Below are 17,814 nucleotides of genomic sequence, written 5' to 3' on the forward strand. Positions count from 1 at the left end.
TTTGTGGCTTTATTACCGTCCATGTTGTAAACATACATAAAGTTCGTCTATCACTCTTTTGTTTTTCACTTTTCTCTATTTCAACGATATCTATTTACTCATTATAAAACCGTCTTTGCTACTGAGGAAAAAGTCAATTATTTACTGACCTAATTCTTTTCCTTTACATTCTATTCCATTAATCTAAAATGTTTTTACATTATGTTTACATGAAGCTATGCGTTTTGGATATCTTTGCATGTTACTCATATTACAACATTGATTAAATGATTCAGACTAAGAATTATGATAGAGGCATATTAGACCTTTAACAAAAAGACATTTTCAATTTCCACTTGACACAAATTCTATTGAAGACATTTTACTCTTTTTCTTATTCGCTGTTGCTTCATATTGATTTATAAAGGACTATGAGTAGTCTAAAACATAACAAAGTATATTAGACTATTTAAATTATACTTATTTAATGTCAAAACGAATGAATGTCGTCATTGAATTTGCTAAACAGAAAACAAAGTTGTACCTAGTGATTTTGAAAATTGTTTTGGTATGATATTGATTTTGACAGTGAACCTTTCATTGTTCCAACTTTACGTTTACAGTAACACGCTTATGTTCAATTCAAGGACGTAGTCATAAGCTTTCTGAGGGGATAATTTTGGAATTTATGTTGGTGGGTTTTGTCTGAAAATACTCACTGGATCTCTTCGAGTGTCGGTGAGATGAGATAAGTAAAATTAGTACTGTCTAACACATGCTTTAGTTTATATATAAACGATGTCTACTAGAGTTTAATAGCTTACTGAAGAGTATAATTCAATGATCCGAAGAATTCAGACACTTTTCTTTGATATCACCCTTCATAAACATAATTAGACTGGTTTAATCTATTTTAAAAATTTCAAAAACCTGTACACAACAGCAATATAGTTGGACATCATAAGTCGATAAGCTATTTCCTTCACCACGGTTCTAACGACTATTATAAGGATAGAATAAAGGATTTTGTATAACAAAGAGTGGGAAAATGCAAGTTCATGATATACAAAAAGCTGTACATAATTTTCCTGTTAAAAAAGTAAAAGCCTTACTCTATGAAATAAAAATAGCTTGCAGGCACGCGAAATAATTTTTTATGCAAATTTTGCTTTACTCATAAACATACATGCTATTATCATGAGTGTGAATAAAATTATTGTAATGCATTCGCTACTGAATTTCAAGTATATATTTCTATTGCCTTTTTCCTTCTTTAATGTTTTCTGTTATAAATCGGTATATAAAGTATGCAAAAGAATTATTATTATAAATTATTATTCTCTCCTTCTGTCTGTTTTCATTCTTCGTGCTGCATGTTAAATAAAAGAGTTTTCAAAAATTTTCAAAATCATTTGTACTTGTTGTTTAAGAATCAAGTTATGATTAGGGTTTCCTGAAATCTCGATCTCGAAAAATTCTTGAGACCGAGAACAGGACCGAGTCTAAAGGGAATTTATCAAAGTCTCGGTCTTGAAATAATCTTAAGACCGAAACCGGGAACTTTTGATCTCTGTATCAAGAACCCTAACTTATGATTCGGATCATAAATTTTAAAAGAAGCATAAAACAAATCACTGCACTTCGCAGTGAAGCAACTCAATTAATCAAAAACGCCTACGAAGTAATAGGAAGCAAGCTACAAAGAATTATTATAATTCAAAATTATTTATTGCATCTTAGCAGCATATACTTTTATGCTAAAAATTTTGTCAACAATTCTTGGAAATGTTTCCCACATAAAAACATATTTTGTAATTTAATCAGCATCTTCAGCCATTATTGACTTTAAATAAATTGGTAGGTACCAAATTCAATCAAAATATTATTTTTTGCTTTTTTATAACAAATTTGTTCAGTCTTCTTTCTGTTTTAAAGAACAACTCAGTTTCAGATTAATCAGCGTTCAGTCTTAAATAACATGGAACTTTGAGTGACTGATATGTTAAATTTGCTATCTGAACTTCAAAGTCATTCTTAAAAAAGTTTTCCTGGGTGTATACATACATTCAAGAAATACGTACTTGAATGTTCTATGGCATCCATTTAAAAATGATATTAATAAGGAAGCTTAAAAGCCTTGAAACGTACTTTATTTTTCATGCTTTTTAAAGGATACATACATGAATATATTTCAAGAAGAATATATTTTTTATAAATTTGCATAAACGCTGACCTGTCACACACATGCAATTGTATATGCATATCATGATACATTGCTGATAATGATGTTATGCATAGACTCTATTTCCATTTCAAGTTTCTACTTCAATAATTGCGATAGCTTTGTAGTAAACATATATATATATATGAATACAATAGCTTTGATCTTTTTAGGTAGATAGGAAAGCTTTTACCGTACGAATAAATTTCAGTTTGCATAGAATAAATTTTTAACTGCATTTACATTTTAAGTGATTCTTTTTATGCAACTTTGTTGTAATATCACATAATTAAAATCGTTCAAAAAGTTTTCATCTCGAATTAAACCAAAAAAGCTTACAAAATTTCAAGTTGTAAAAGTTTCTGGTTCTCTTTTATAAAAAGTCATTTCCTTCTCTTTTGTTTGCATTTCCCTAATATCTCTATCACAGCAGGATGGAAATGAAAATTACAAACTTATAAATGACGTACTCAATGAATTTTTTATTTTGTTTCATTTCTGCTGAAATTGAAAATCTGAATTTGTGAATAAGCTTATTTGCTTTACATCCTCATTCAGTAGACAGCAAGAGGAGAAGGAACAAATAAAGAAAAAGAGCTAATGCAGTGAAGATTGAATAAATCTTTACAATTTCATTTCTCTCCACTCGTAACTGTTTTTTATCGTTATAATACTGATTAGTTTTTTTCATTCTCATTCGAATTGCTTTGAGCTAAGCAAAATTATGACGAAATTAATTTTGAGTTTTCATGAGTAATAATAAGTTTGCTCATAAAAATTTCACAGCAACTTGATGAGGTCTTTTAAGAATCTCAACCTCCCACAAGGACCTCCCGTAAGGACTTAATAGCTTAAAATGATTTTTTTATTGAGTAAATACGCAAAAATTTGCAAATTATTTTCAAGTGACTCTGCCTGAGCTTATTTTATTAATTTTAATGAATGAAAATGTACAGCTTTTTTCATCGTTGTTGATTGAATTCGCTTTATATTAATTAAATTTTATTTCCATTATTTATAAGCTGTAGGCAAAACATTTACAATATAAATGAATTTTGTAAAATTCTGGAGTAATTTTTTTTTGTCTACCGTAAAACTGGATGCTGTCGAGTTCAATAAGTTTTCACTTAACATGTCGAAAACAGAATAAAAACGAAATTTGAATTGCAAACGACCAATTGTGATCTGTGCTCATGAAACTTGTATTTAATATTAATTTATTTCATTTTTATGAAAAAGCTTATTGTTTATTTTTAGAGACTTTATTTTTATAGTTGAATTAATTTGTCATATCAAATCCATCGGACTAATGTAATAGCTATAATAAACATGTTAATTTCATTTAAAGATAACATTTTAATCAACATTCATTCAATTTAACAGAAAAGAATTCATTAATTAGAACGTATGCAAAGATATTCAATTTCTCGCAGCTATCACTTTTCAATTTCAATAAACTTTTGCACACATAATATAAGGTTTCACCATTATTTTTAATTTTATATCAAAAATCGATAATTGACGTATTCATCAATTGATTTAAACTTTTTTTTTGTGCAACAATTAAGAAAGCTTCAATGATATTACATTAAAGAGACAAATGAGGAAAGATTAATTGGCTTTTAAATTATGAAAAAGGCCCGAAATTATTTGGAGAGTGCAAAATGTCATGAAATTTAAAAGTTTTATTTTACGTCTATTGGACTATTGTGATTTGTTTCTCTTTTCGTCGTCATTATTGTTTGTCATTTGTCACTTTGCTATTAAAAAATGTTAAATTTTATTATTCGTTGCTAATAGCTCAAAATTATGCTAAATTAATTAACATAACATAATAGAAAAGTTGAAAACACTATTCATTTGTCATCTCCCCCAAAAAAAACCATTAAGATAAAATATGTAAATATAAGACTTAATTAATTTAATTATAATATAAAAAAAAATTTAACCTAAAAAAGTGTTTGCCGCGATGCGAAGGCTGTGGCTTATTAGATCGATGCTTCCAATGCTCACGTCGTTCAAGAGATTCTCGTGATTGCGGATGTCAATTTGCACTCTTACATCGTGCTGACCATGAAGTAGGGAGCTAGCATCTTGATCTTCACACCACTACAACAACACATAAACACTATACACACCGTCAAAAGCGCCTAATGTTTGCAAAAAGTGGTCAACATTCCAAATCAAGTCGAAGTTCGCGCAGTCGTTCTGATCATGACGAAATTGAATATTGTGTAAGTTTTGAAACTTCAACTAAAGATTTCACATTTCAATCTAAAATTCCCCCGTACAAAACATGTAATTTGGCTTAATTTCCTTTAATTTTCAAATCCACATCATTATATACGAATTTATAGTTTTTGTAAATAGCTTAACACAAGGATATGAAGTGGACATACAATTAGTAATGTGTAGTGTTGATAAATAAAATATGTCCATTAAGATAAACTTTCCCTATTTCTTCCTTTACCTCTGTCATCTGTAAATAAAATTGAAAAATTATTAGAGCTCTACGCTGTATTAGTCAACTTGCTTAATGTTGATTTCTAGTAAATTTCTATTATTTTGTGTTGGATAATTTATTTCTTGTAAATTTCTTTAGCTTTTAACACCATTTAGTTTATTACACTCACATTTATCTTAATTACCTTTAGAACTTTACAAATTGTTATAGATTTCTCCTCTTTCCGATCTATTATTTTTTTCCTTTTTACAAAATGTTCTCATTATTCATTCATAATATTATAACCATTTATAAACTTTCGTCATTCTTGAACAAGAAAATTATTAATTTACAAATTGAAGCTATTAGACCAACTATTAATAGCAGCTTTCTTGGAACAATTATTTAATTTAATCTATCCCACTTACTAGCCGTGCTTCTTAAACTAAGTTACAGTTAATACTAGTGAGTCACAAATCCCGAATAGTACAAATAGGTTAATCGATCAAAAAAAGAGTCTCAGGCTGACATGACTCTGTCTTGATCCCGGATTTGGTTTTGATCTGGCAACATGGCAGAGGCACGCTAGCCGGATGTCGAATTTCGGATAGATTAGCCGACTTGTTCCATTCGGGAATATCCTCTAGATATGCTAAGTTTAAGAAACACTGTACTGCAGACAAACTTGACTACAGATTGCCAAAAAGATAGTTAGCTGATTTTTCCCCAAATTTTTCATTCAATTCATACCTTGAATAAAAAGAAAAATAATAATTTTATGATTAAATAAAAAGCAAAAGTTGAAAGAAGCTCATATGAGATAATTTTCAAGAAATCATGTAAGGAAAAATAAGAATCATGAATATTTAATAAAACATCGTAACAACTGGTAACAACAAAGCCTTATTTAAGCCTTGATAAAATTCATTTATCAAAAGAAATTTATAACTTTTTTAAAGTAAACTTCTATATTTATACACACACTCGTGTTTTTGATTTGATTAAAATGTGAAATGTGAAAACTCAAAACAAAATTTCATCCTACCGAAATGAAATTTTCACTGCAAAAAATTTTGATTGCAAACATTAGAGCACCTACACAAGCTTACAATATATATGCGCTGTAGTAACTTACACTAGATGCTTATTACATATTTAAGCAATAAATTAGCACACAAATTTATTTTTAATTAGAATACTATTTCACCTCTTTCATCTCTTCATGCTCAACTAGGTAGTCACTAATAAAAACTATGCTTCCTATTTAACAAGCTTTTTATATAATTTATCTAAGAATTTTGTGAAAAGAGAATTTTGTGTGTTTCTAAGAATTTAATAATACATTTTGCACTCATTTTGAACTTATGTAGTTAAGTCTCAAAAGTTCCTATGAATACACCTCCGATTATATTGAAGAAATTCATTTTCAATGTAGGGGTTTTTAATCCCCAAATCCGCCTACTCCTGGTTGTGCTCCTGCATTCAATGAAAAATTAATTCCATAATAACCCAAATTTACGTCAATATTTAAATTTAGGTATCTTGAATAAATGATAAAATTATGCAAATTTTGCTTTGGATAAAAATCCTACGTCCTGAACACTAAATGTTCCGCTTAGACAATCATAGCATTTTTGCAGTATAGGATTCAATAAAAAATTAATTCTAGAAAAAGTTTCCCATTAAATATTTTTTGTAGACGATACCTCAAAACTTCTGAAATTTTTTGATCTGAAGTCATTTTGTATTTTACAGTAGGGTCTGAATGTTGTACTCTATGAGCCAAGTTCATTTTTATATGCTAAAAAAGCACCACGCTGTTATGTTGAATAACACATTAGTTTATTTATGTGATCAATAATATCGAAGTTCGCCAGATGTAAACATTCTTCCCGCTTTATAATGAAAATTTCCTGTACATTTTTTTATAAATTAACATTTACTGGTCGACAAGGCACTGATGTTAATAGATTATTTGCAAAACAAGAATCACTAATTAATTTATGTCCAATCTTTCCTCTTCTTGTTCCTACAAAACTTTTCCATTCAACTAACAGACATTCTCCACATTTTTGAGTTTGGAATTTAATTTATATCAATTGAGTCAAAATATTCTGTTGAAATTAAATGATTTCTTTTTTGATTCCTGCCGCATTCACTATCCACAGAATAATATAAAATAAGGTCTTCATTGCTAACACGAAAACCAATAAAAGCACAGAATTTATAAATTATTCATGTTTAAATTTAATTTAGAATTTTTTCCTCATCTCTCTTATTCCTTTACACATTTATTCCATTTTCAAGATTCAAGTAAGATAATAAAAACTTGAGATATTGGGGAGAATAAAGGCATAATAAGCATGAAAGGATTAAAAGAAAATTCTCAATGATTTACTATTGGATGAAAGTGCCAATACTCTTAGTATATGGGAGATTACTTATGAACCGTGACTACATGGATTCTCAAAACCACATTGCATTTTTCTGTGAAATTCACTTTTTTTATAAAACAGAAAAGAAGATAATTAATCTAAATAATTAAAAATGTTAATAGATTTTACAGTAAAATTATTATTTCATCACGTCGATACATTTCAAATTTTTAATGCTAATTTAAAGTTGCTTGAATCAAAATACTTCTTTCCTCTTCTGTTTTCTGTACTTTTCTACTGTTCTTCCCTACTCACTTCCTTCCTTCAAATGTAATATCTTTCGCAATTACAATGATATATAGTACTTGATTATACATAGAAATATTTATTTTTTTGTAAATTTTAATTCACATTTCCTTTTTGACATTCAATTTTTTGTTATTTTAATTAATAAAATATGTAATAAGAGTATTTAGATCCTATCTGTTAATAAATTAAAATAACAATAATAATGATGAAATTGATAACTATGCAGCATATTCATCCAATATGGAATAACGATGAACCATCAACTGTGATTGCTGACAGATGTCATAGGGCACGCATAAATTCAGCCATTTTTGTATCATCAGAAGGACGTGGATTTGATTCAATTGAATTCATTCGACGTTATGGTTCACAAAGTGTCCTCTGTCGTAAGGCAAAAAGTGCGGAAAATATTCCTGCTGGAAATAGAAACGTGAGTCTTTTAGTCATAGTTTATAATTTGAAATTTCAATTTAAATATTTTTCAAATCATTCCAAACAAAAATTTAGCGTCGATTTTCAGAAAATCCATCTAGTAGTAAACTCTGGGAAAGTGAAGAATGTCGAAATTCGCCAGCACGAGAAAAGATTGAAATGGTCGAGTGCTATAATGATCCGTCACTTAAAATTGCCAGTATTCCAAAGAGAACGCCCAAAAAGCTTCTGGCAGCATTACCGACACTGAGTATAAGTGGACCATCGCCAGCACCATCTAGAAATACATCACCAACATCTAATTCACCAACCAAGGAAGAGGACGAAGAACAGCAAAATTTTTTGTAGCTAAACGAGAAAACTTTATTTGTAAATACTAGTAGTAAACTAAACGAACTGCTTGTGTAGTGATCGATGAAAATAGAAAATATCAAATTAGATTTTAAATTCATAAAATTAACAAAATTTTATCAAAAACTTCATCTACGTATCCATTGATATCGCTCATAATGTTCGTAAAATCAAAAAATTTAATGCCAACAAAATGTCAATTTCAACATAATGAAAGAATATTTTTAACTTAATTTAATTAGCTGCATTCGAAATTCTGAATTTCTGAGAAGAAAAAAATATGAATAATTTAAAAGACATTGTAGCGAATGAGCTTAATTGCAATTCAATATTAAAAGTTTATTGCATCGTCAAAAAAAGAAAATCTATAAATAAATGTTTTAAAAATATCTTAGAACTCAATTGAATCGGAGGTGGAATTCCACACTGAAAGTATTACAAAAATGTTTAGATCAACATACCTAATGTCTCTGTAAAGACTAAAGACTGTTAAAAAAATCTTTTCGGTTAGAAATATCAACATTTTTGTACAGTAATTAAGTCATAATAAATTTTCGTTATGAATGCCTATAAACCTGATATGTATAATCAAATGTAAATGCACAAATATTTTTCTTAGTGAAATTAAATTTGGCTCTACATCATTTTCTAGTATGCAAGTTCTACAGGATGTTGAAAGGCAAAAAAGGCATTAATTTCTATTTAATGCGTTTAAAATTAATGATACATCGGCAATTAATTAAAACTTTACTCGCAGACGCTATATTTATAGTGAAAAATTTATTACCATTACAAAGAAAATTTATTTGAAATCAGAAATGATATACTTGTATACATCCAGTTTACTCGTTTTTCGCTTATGTTAACATTAAAATTTTAAAAATGAGTTATGTGATTAATGATCTGATGAACGATGGGGCAAAAATTTACGATCGAATGAACAGTAAGATCGAATCAAGTTCGAGATTAAAAGTAAACATTTAGTAAAGAAAAGAGAAATTTATGCCTGAATGCTTGATATCATTGTTTTTTTTTTCTTGCTGAGGTCAGTATACCCTTATAAAAGGATGAGTTTTAGTGTCGGCATATAGAGCCAAAATTCATTTAAGGCTTATAAAATTCATTATTAATTAGGTTTAGGGTAACATAGCTTTTCTATTTGATCAATTACGAATGGAAAATAGGCTAATTGAATATAAATTTACATTTGATTTCCTTGAAATTTTACAGACATTAAAATTGAATATTATTTATTTTTACTATTTATGTTTATACATTTTGACTAAAAAAAATTGGCATAAAATGAAAATGTGCTCTTGATTATGATTCAAACAAGAGAATGTAAAACGAGTCAATAGAAATTTTACTACTTAAAACATGAGCAGATCGCATTTACAATTGTAAATATGATAAATGTAAAAATATTTGAAGAATTTTTAAAATATTTTCCTTTTGCGCACACATGTAGGCAAATTTTCTATCGTAAAATTGTCTCATTCAGCATAACATTTTTCTTGTTTGAGTTCTAAATTTTAATTTAACGAGTGCAAACATTTCATATTTCCTCAAACTACATAAATGATTCATGATGAGCATACATTAGGAAACGATAGTATTATATTTAATTAATTAATGAGAACCAAAGCTAATCGATCTTATTGAAAATTGAAAGTTAAATGAGCTAATGAAAATGAAACAATGAACTTCATAAGCACAACTTGAAAGCACTTTATGGTTTTCCTCTTCAGTCATTCATTATTTAAATATCTGTAAAATAATACAGATGTACCTTTATCTAATTTCTATTTTCTCAAATCAATTTTCATTTGACATCGAATATATGCATAGATGATATCGAAAAGATCAAGTTACAGTTTCAATACTCAGAGAAATTTTGGAATTCACAATTATTTCAAATGAAAAAGAATCAAAATACAAAATTCTAAAAAGAGTCTAATAAAGCATATCAAAAGCCTAAAATAATCCAAATAGCTCTTTTATAAAGTAAAACTATAAAAGTTCCGTTAAATAAATCACAAATCATTTTCGAATAATTAATTATGTTGGTATTGTTTTCTTCATTTCAATTCATTATTAATATCTACAACTTCATGATGATTAATCAAATTTTACCAAAACTTTTTTAGTTTGAGCTTTAAGGAATAAATATTGAAATAAAAGTGAATAATTCATTCATTGTTTAAGAAAATTACTGAAATGGATATTTATGAGTAGAATTCTTACACATGTCATTTTTGAGCATTACCTTTTTCCTTAAATTAAAATTTCCTAAAAATTTTATTCAAAAAGGTCAAAAAGCATGCAGAGTTTAGATCTTTTCCGACATTTTCTTAAGCTGATTTACATATGCTAAGGACATGTAAAGCAACCAAAAATAACACATTTAGAATTCCACTTACCCGAACCTCACAGCGTGTTCGCTAAGGCATTTGTTCGTCGCCGTATTAACGGCAAGACGCGAAGTTGTCCAGACGCTACTATGATGGCTGAATTCGACCCATATTTATGGCAAAAAATGTACTGTTCGGGTTATTCTCTTAAATATTTTGAAATCTTATGATATCTCATGTCCTTTAGCTCCTTTAGGCTTTTCTAAAAAATTTGTCTCAAATAAAACCAAAAAAAATCCTTAAAGCTGTTTAAATTTGATAAATGTCATAAGGTAGTATGTAGCACACAACGCAGTAAGAAGATAAACCGGATTGAATAATAATCGATATGCTTTAAGAATCTATTATAATCACGACCAAACTCTATCAGAATCATTACCGATAATTTTCATGACAACTTTTCATAATCAATTTGTTTGAAATTTCTTTATAAAGAGCCATTTGTGATACCCTATCTTCTTCCTTTTATTCTATTCTATAATGTATATAAAGAAGACGATACCATTAATATCATCAAACAGTAAAAATTGAATATAAAGTAAATCTTCCATATCAAAATTATTTTTTATTATCAAAAAAATAGATGAAACGAAATCAATAAAAATAATGAAAATGATCCTTTGCTTTTGTCTCATTGTGTATTATTTTCATGAGAATTACAATGATGATGAATAAAAGAGAAATCTTGCCTCTTAAAAAAGTTTTATGATGCTCTACATTCACTTTATTTATTTATTATAACCATACTTATAATAAAATACATCAGATAACAAAAAAAGAAATCTTTTGTCCTTCCATTGCACTGATTTTATTTTATTATTAATGATAATAAAGTTCAAGGTTTCATTTTGAGTACTTCTCAAGTACTTCTTTAAATTGATTAAAAATTGATACTTTGCATTGATTTTTGTTCAAAACTAAAGATTTTTATCATCAATATTGTAAAATAATGCTGGGACCATTGCAAGCATTTTGCAACGGTATTCTTTATGTGATGATGTAGAAAAAAAAACATAGAAAGAAAAAATCCCTCCAATTTCCATTTTGAAAATAATGTGTAAAGAAAAGTATATTCTTGATGAAATTGAAGAGATTAAAAGTTTTTACCTTTTATGCCTAGAATTAATACGAACCAAATTTATTAAGAATTCCCATGTTTTTAAAATAACAGGAATTCAGAGGAAATTCAGTGAGAATCTTTTAATCTTGTGAACCCATTTGATCCCATTTATTGTTAATGGAAGAGCTTTAGATGAGTACTCTCCATGTGTGTCTTGAACAGACAAGAGGCATTCATGAGTATACTAATGAACACATTCATTTAGGCGAGTGATCATTGTCTGTTAAGTTGTCGCTCACGTTTTAAGTCAATAACATCTTAAAGAGTTTATGCAGTTACCGAAAATTGCTTTCTTTTTAAATCTTTTGTACCCAAATTCTTAAAAGTTATTAAACCCTTTTTTTAATAGAAATATAATATTGAAAGATTCTTACCGTTTTTAATCTGAATTCCTTAAATACCTACCTTAATGTTGAAAATTTAAACGATGAAAAATCTTGATCCAAATATGAATTCCTGAATCACTGTTAAAACAAATTAAATCTGTATGTTTCAAAATTTTAAACATGCCTTAAAAAACTGACAAAACCAATGAAGGATATCTCTAGTAAATTACTTTAATCTATTAAGACATTGTACCAAAAAATCCACTTTATGACCAAGAAAATTATAAAATAAATTCCATATTTTATGTTCTTTTTTAAAATTAGAGAATGTAGAAATGAATTTATTATGTAAAATTCTCACAAGCTTTAAAAATAGCTTTAACGATCAAATTATTGATGATAAAAGAAGAAGTAAATAGCGAAATAAAAGCTATTAAAATGAAAATGAAATATTAGCTTGTAAATGTTCTCTATAAATTAAGAGATTAAGCACCAAATCGAGTTTATTAAGCTGTTATTCATTCATCTTTGAATACTTGAATGTCTGTTACCAAAAATTGTTAATTCACCATGATTATTAATTTTTATTGGAACTAATTTTACATTCTATTAATTTATAGTTTAGCAATTCATTAACGTCAAAAAAAAAACTTTCACAAATTATGTAATTAATTTCGCAGTTCTATTAAGAAGGTGTTCGGTCGCTCTGAAATGGCCGAGAAAAAATAAAATACAGATTTGGAATAAACGTACACATGTTTGCAATTTTTATCTTTTTTTGCAGCAATTTTAATCCTAGGAAATAGTTTTTATCGTCCCAGTTCCATCATCAATCTCCATGAATTGGATAAGTAATGAATGTTGAGTCTACAGGCATGTTCGTGTCGTCTATATAGACAAAATTAATAGACATCACGCATTTTCCACTCCGAATCATTTTCTTGTCAATGAACCTTTTGAGTCAATCTTTGAAAGTCTCTATACCATTTGGAAATACGTGTGGGAAAATTTATCATTTAATGTTGATGTAGATTCTGTACAATACTTCAAGATTTTCATCCCCATTCAAAAAATGCTTTTTGAGAAATCAAAAAAGATGAAGATGAATTGTAAGTACAGAAAAGATGAATGTGATATTATGTCTAAAGCTTTTCAAATCAAAATAAATACATGACCTACATTTATTAAAATTCACAAGATCCACGAGGAACTTGAACTCTTGTCGATCGCATTAAATTTATTTTTTAATAAAGTACATAACATCCAACGGATTTTAACACTTTCAAACTATATATTTTTCTAATCTTATTTTCAATAGAACTGTCATCAATGGAAATCATTGCATAAACCTTAATATAATTTGCTTATTCGTACAAATGCTTTCATCCTTTTTTTTCTTGATATTGAAATATTTTCCCAACATTTCCGTCGATAAGCAAAGTAACTTTTTGTGATGTTACAGATGTAATAAAATTATTCAAACGTAAAAATAAATCCTGTGCTCTAGAGAATTCAATATTTCTTTTGAAGAAAAGAAAATCAATGGAAGTATGATTTGTACATAAAAATACTTTGACATTTTATGCGATATTAAGGACTTTTTAACTGTTGTTTGAATGGAGATAAAAAAAGTAAATTGAATTTTAAATTGATTAAGAACTGAAATTTAGATCGCACAATGCGATGACTTAGGAGACCGCACATGTTATGCTGTGTAAAACTAACGATTTTTTAACCAAATATGAATTTTTTTCTAAGAAGGTAAGAGTTATGAATGATTTTAGTTGAAATTTTTACAGAAAATGAATTTCGTAAAATATTCTTTCATTAATAAATCTAAGAAAGTTAATTTAACTTTTTGAATTGCACAGCTTTTTAAAATAAAACATTAACGTTTTTCTAAAATTTGAAAACTTTTTTTGAACCGTGTTGGAATTTTCAAAAATTTTATAACGGATTTATAACAGTTTTTTCTAAGTTGTTTTATTAATAAAATCAAATAATTAATTAAGTTATAAGTCAATCATGACTAAAAATAACAGACACATAATTTCAAAAATAAAATAAGCGAGCGCCATCTATTGGAAATTTGATTTCTAGGACTTTCCAATATTTTAGTTTTCTGCAGAATTTTTGTAAACAATAAAATAAAAATTTAATAATTTTACGAATTATCAAATAAGTAACTCATTAAAATGGCATCGGAAAGATTCTTCAGGTTCTTTACAACTGAAAGAGGTAAAAAATTTATGATGTACGCATCGACAACAGCTGGATTATCTGCATTTTGTATAAAATACATACCGCATACGCTTTTAGCTGAAAAGCACAAGGAAATAGTTGCATCTTATCAGTAAGTTAATTAAATTAAGTTATTTGAAGATAAATTTAACATTATTTCACTTCTAGAAATGGCATTGAAAGGAAAGTCAGTGAAACGCTCGAGAAACGACTTGTTACGGCACTTAATTCTCTTAAAGTTACGGATTCGGAAAGAGATTTCTTCGTTCCTTTCATGGTATCAGGATTTGATTTATATTCTATTGGTTCAACAAAGTTTCGTGACGGTTCCCTAGTTGGAATTCCTGTAAATTATACATACACTGCAAGTGACGAAATACCTCGTACTGAAATTACTGTAAGAGGATATGATCAAGTGGATTGGAGTTCAAATGCTGGAAAACTTTTGCAGGAAGGATTAGTTTTATCGGAACCTGAACAAATATTTGGAATGTGTCGTGAAATACTTGAATTGAAATCCCACAAAATTTTATTCAATTCTTTATATCCAGTGGGATCAATTCTCTTGTATTACAGCATAACATCTACAATTAATTCACGAAATCAACTATTTAGAGGGCCATTGTCACTACGTTTGGTCATGTATTCAATAGTTGGGCTCTTTTCAATAGGAATGTACTTCTTCGTCAAAGATTTCACTCAAGTGGCTCTAGACAAATATGTAGATGAAACATTAGCGAATTTGGGAAGTAATTTTCTAGTTGCTGGATTAGGTTTTTACGATAAAATGCTCAAAAAGAACATGGCAATTAAAAGCCTGACCGATACAAGTGAATTAACAGCGATGGGAAATATAAATAGCTATTTTAGAACCAAAACAATACCATTAACAGACCGTAAAACTTATTTCCAAAAACGTCTTAAAGAATTCATCGCTGAAGAAGAAAGGAAAAGGGAAATGGGCGATGAAAGTAAATGAGTAATTTGTTAAATTTCTAGTGCAGTTTAAATAAAAAGTTATCAAATCAGTAAATGGACGTATTACATTCACCTTTACTAAGAATCCGGTGATAATAAATAAAATTCTGATTTCAGAAGTTTGTAGCTGTTCATATGTTTTTGGTCACCCTGTAATAATTAATATTATGTTGCATTTCTGATTCAATGTTATTTTATTTTTTGGAATGACATTTTAATTGTCTGAATAGGACTCTAAGTCAGACAGAAAATATCGTCTAGCAGTTCAATGATTTTAAGGACATAATGTGCTCCCAAATATTATAAATTTACGTTTTATTACATAAATCTGAGAATTAACGAAAATGAAATAAACACGTGGTAACAAAGTGCTTATAGTGATTGGCAGCCCTAAATGCTAATTTGTATCGTTATACACGCTTCTATTTCCACTAAAGATTATCATGAGTATATGAAGCATTTCCATTTGAATGAAATGTTATGCGCATGAGCACTGAGAAAATAAATTTTCCTCTCAAAATTTTCAATTTTCATTTTTACATTTTTCCAAGCTAGTCATATGCTTAGGAAGCGTACATTATCTAACACTCCAAAAAATTAACAAAATAAAGGGAAATTCTCTTAAAATTAATAATTTTTAATGTAAACAAGATTTTAAAAAAGCAATATTTCCTCGAAAGGAAATGCAATAAATGAAGTGAGTTAAGATTTGGCCTGGGAAAAAAGTGAATTTGATTAAAAAAGAAAGAAAAATAATCCTGTGAAGTTTTCTATTTGGGAAATAAAAATCGGGCGAGGTGCAAATTTTGTCAAATAAAATTTTTTTCGCACTGTGAATTTTGTAGTGTATCAACAAACTCGCAATGCAACAAACAACTTCCATAGTATTAAAAAGTATGTGGTAATAGAAAAATATTTCATAATTGCAAAAAAATTTTCATTATTTTATTTTTAGGCCTCTCGATTCTTCTCGGATTATTCTTCCTTTTTACTGGATTTATGAAAATAAGTCCTTATATATCAAAAGAACTGCACAGAGATTTGGTAAGTTGAAATTCATTTTACTCCAGACATAAATAATTAATAAGAAGAAGAAATTTGAACGCGTGTCTAGAGTTATTGCCAAAATTTATTAACGTCGGTTAGTGATTTATTATAATAATATAAAAATTACTTAATCGGAGGATTAAAGCCAATGTTTTAATTTATTCATCACGTTCCCATCAAAATTTGGCCTACGATCCTTCTCATTATTTCCAACGAATAGCATCATCAAATGCTCTGCTATAAATAGAGTCGCAAAACATTGTACTTTGTGAATTTCTTTTCAACTTTTTCTTTAAAACTTGCACGATTATTATAATTTTGTACATTTTAAAGCACTTAATGTGCCTTTATATCATACATATATCCTCTTATTCTATCTTCTTTCATCTCACTCATTAAAAGAAATATATAGCATAGCTGAAAATGTATGCGAAGAAATGTAAATATTTACAGGAAAATCTTTCACTTACTTTGACCAATTCTCAATAGATTTAATTAGGCCATAGAATAAAGCAAATATATAAACAAGCCTTGAACCTTAAAACACCTGTTTGATTAAAAATTTTCACATCTGTATACTTCTTTGCAGCGAAAACACTATGTCAAATACGCAAAGGCATTTCCAATGGCATCATTATTTGACATTAGAGTACCTTCAAAGTGGTATCGCCGTATTATAGGAGCAATCGAAGTCATCTGTGGTGGATTAATGGCCGGATTTCCAAGCCGTAAGATATTACTAATCATGTACACATATGAGTCAGCTGAGTTTGCATTTATCGTATTGTATTACAAATACATTAAGTTGCTGGCTCATTTGACATAAAAAGCTATTTTCATAACAAAATTTATTGTTTCTATTTCGTCATAGATACTGTGAAAAATGCAGCAAATGGTACACTTCTCTGCCTTATGTTCTTGGCACTTTATTCGCAATATATGGCTAATGACCCCTTCGAACGACTTGGTCCGACATTAGTCTTCATTTTTATGCTTGTAGGACGATTAGTTATATTTTTCCAGGTAAAAAAAATTAATAATGTTCATTCCATTAAGCTATTAATACATCTTCTTATTTCTGTTTACTACAGATCCATCGAAAAGAAAAGCAAAAAGAAGAAGCTGCAGCTGCTCAAGCTAATGGCATAAAACAAGACTAAAGACTTAAAACGAATATCCTCAACTACCAATACTCATTTTTAAGAATCCTTTTTGTTCTGATATTCCTATCCTAAGGTGAATTTTATAAAATTTCTATTGTATAAAAAAGTATACATTTTGAGATTATTCTAATTACTCATATAAATTAATTAACTTGACGATTTTATTTAAAAAATATTGCTAAAATTAATCATAAATTTTTTCGAAAAGTTACAAAACGAGAAGCAACTTTCACGTTAAAGTTAATCGTAGACATTTTTTACAATGAAATTTTTGCACTTTTATGAATGCGAATTAAAATTTGATAATTGCGAGAGAAAAGTGTTAATTTAGTTAATAATAAAGGAATTAGTGTGCACGATTTATAAGGAGAATAAAAGTAAAGAAATAAACACATGACGTATATTATGCTGGTTTTAA

At 28.2% G+C, this 17,814-nt stretch overlaps 3 protein-coding genes across 6 annotated transcripts in view; all 3 read left to right on the forward strand.

The window, feature by feature from the left end:
• LOC139093113 (uncharacterized) overlaps positions 1-12,719 on the forward strand; it is a 34,309-nt gene extending 21,590 nt beyond the window's left edge. For all 4 annotated transcript variants that reach the window (XM_070643721.1, XM_070643725.1, XM_070643724.1 and 1 more), the window contains exons 7-8: positions 7,554-7,757; positions 7,835-12,719. In XM_070643721.1, the coding sequence (XP_070499822.1) occupies positions 7,554-7,757; positions 7,835-8,107 (477 nt within the window). In that variant the 3' untranslated portion in view covers positions 8,108-12,719. The remainder of the gene's footprint in view (positions 1-7,553; positions 7,758-7,834) is intronic.
• A 1,295-nt stretch (positions 12,720-14,014) lies between these two features.
• On the forward strand, positions 14,015-15,241 carry LOC139093118 (transmembrane protein 177). The gene is made up of 2 exons (XM_070643730.1): positions 14,015-14,320; positions 14,377-15,241. Exons 1-2 carry the CDS (start codon positions 14,163-14,165, stop codon positions 15,185-15,187), a joined length of 969 nt encoding a protein of 322 aa, XP_070499831.1. The 5' UTR covers positions 14,015-14,162; the 3' UTR covers positions 15,188-15,241.
• A 486-nt stretch (positions 15,242-15,727) lies between these two features.
• LOC139093121 (novel acetylcholine receptor chaperone) lies at positions 15,728-17,797 on the forward strand. The gene is made up of 5 exons (XM_070643732.1): positions 15,728-16,080; positions 16,142-16,230; positions 16,823-16,961; positions 17,105-17,256; positions 17,325-17,797. The coding sequence occupies exons 1-5, from the start codon at positions 16,050-16,052 to the stop codon at positions 17,391-17,393; spliced, it is 480 nt and encodes a 159-aa protein (XP_070499833.1). The 5' UTR covers positions 15,728-16,049; the 3' UTR covers positions 17,394-17,797.
• The last annotated feature ends 17 nt before the right edge of the window (positions 17,798-17,814 follow it).

This window comes from Chironomus tepperi, unplaced genomic scaffold (genome assembly GCF_022539635.2).
Source record: "Chironomus tepperi strain 1889 unplaced genomic scaffold, CSIRO-AGI_Ctep_v1 contig_323, whole genome shotgun sequence".
Taxonomy (NCBI): domain Eukaryota; kingdom Metazoa; phylum Arthropoda; class Insecta; order Diptera; family Chironomidae; genus Chironomus; species Chironomus tepperi.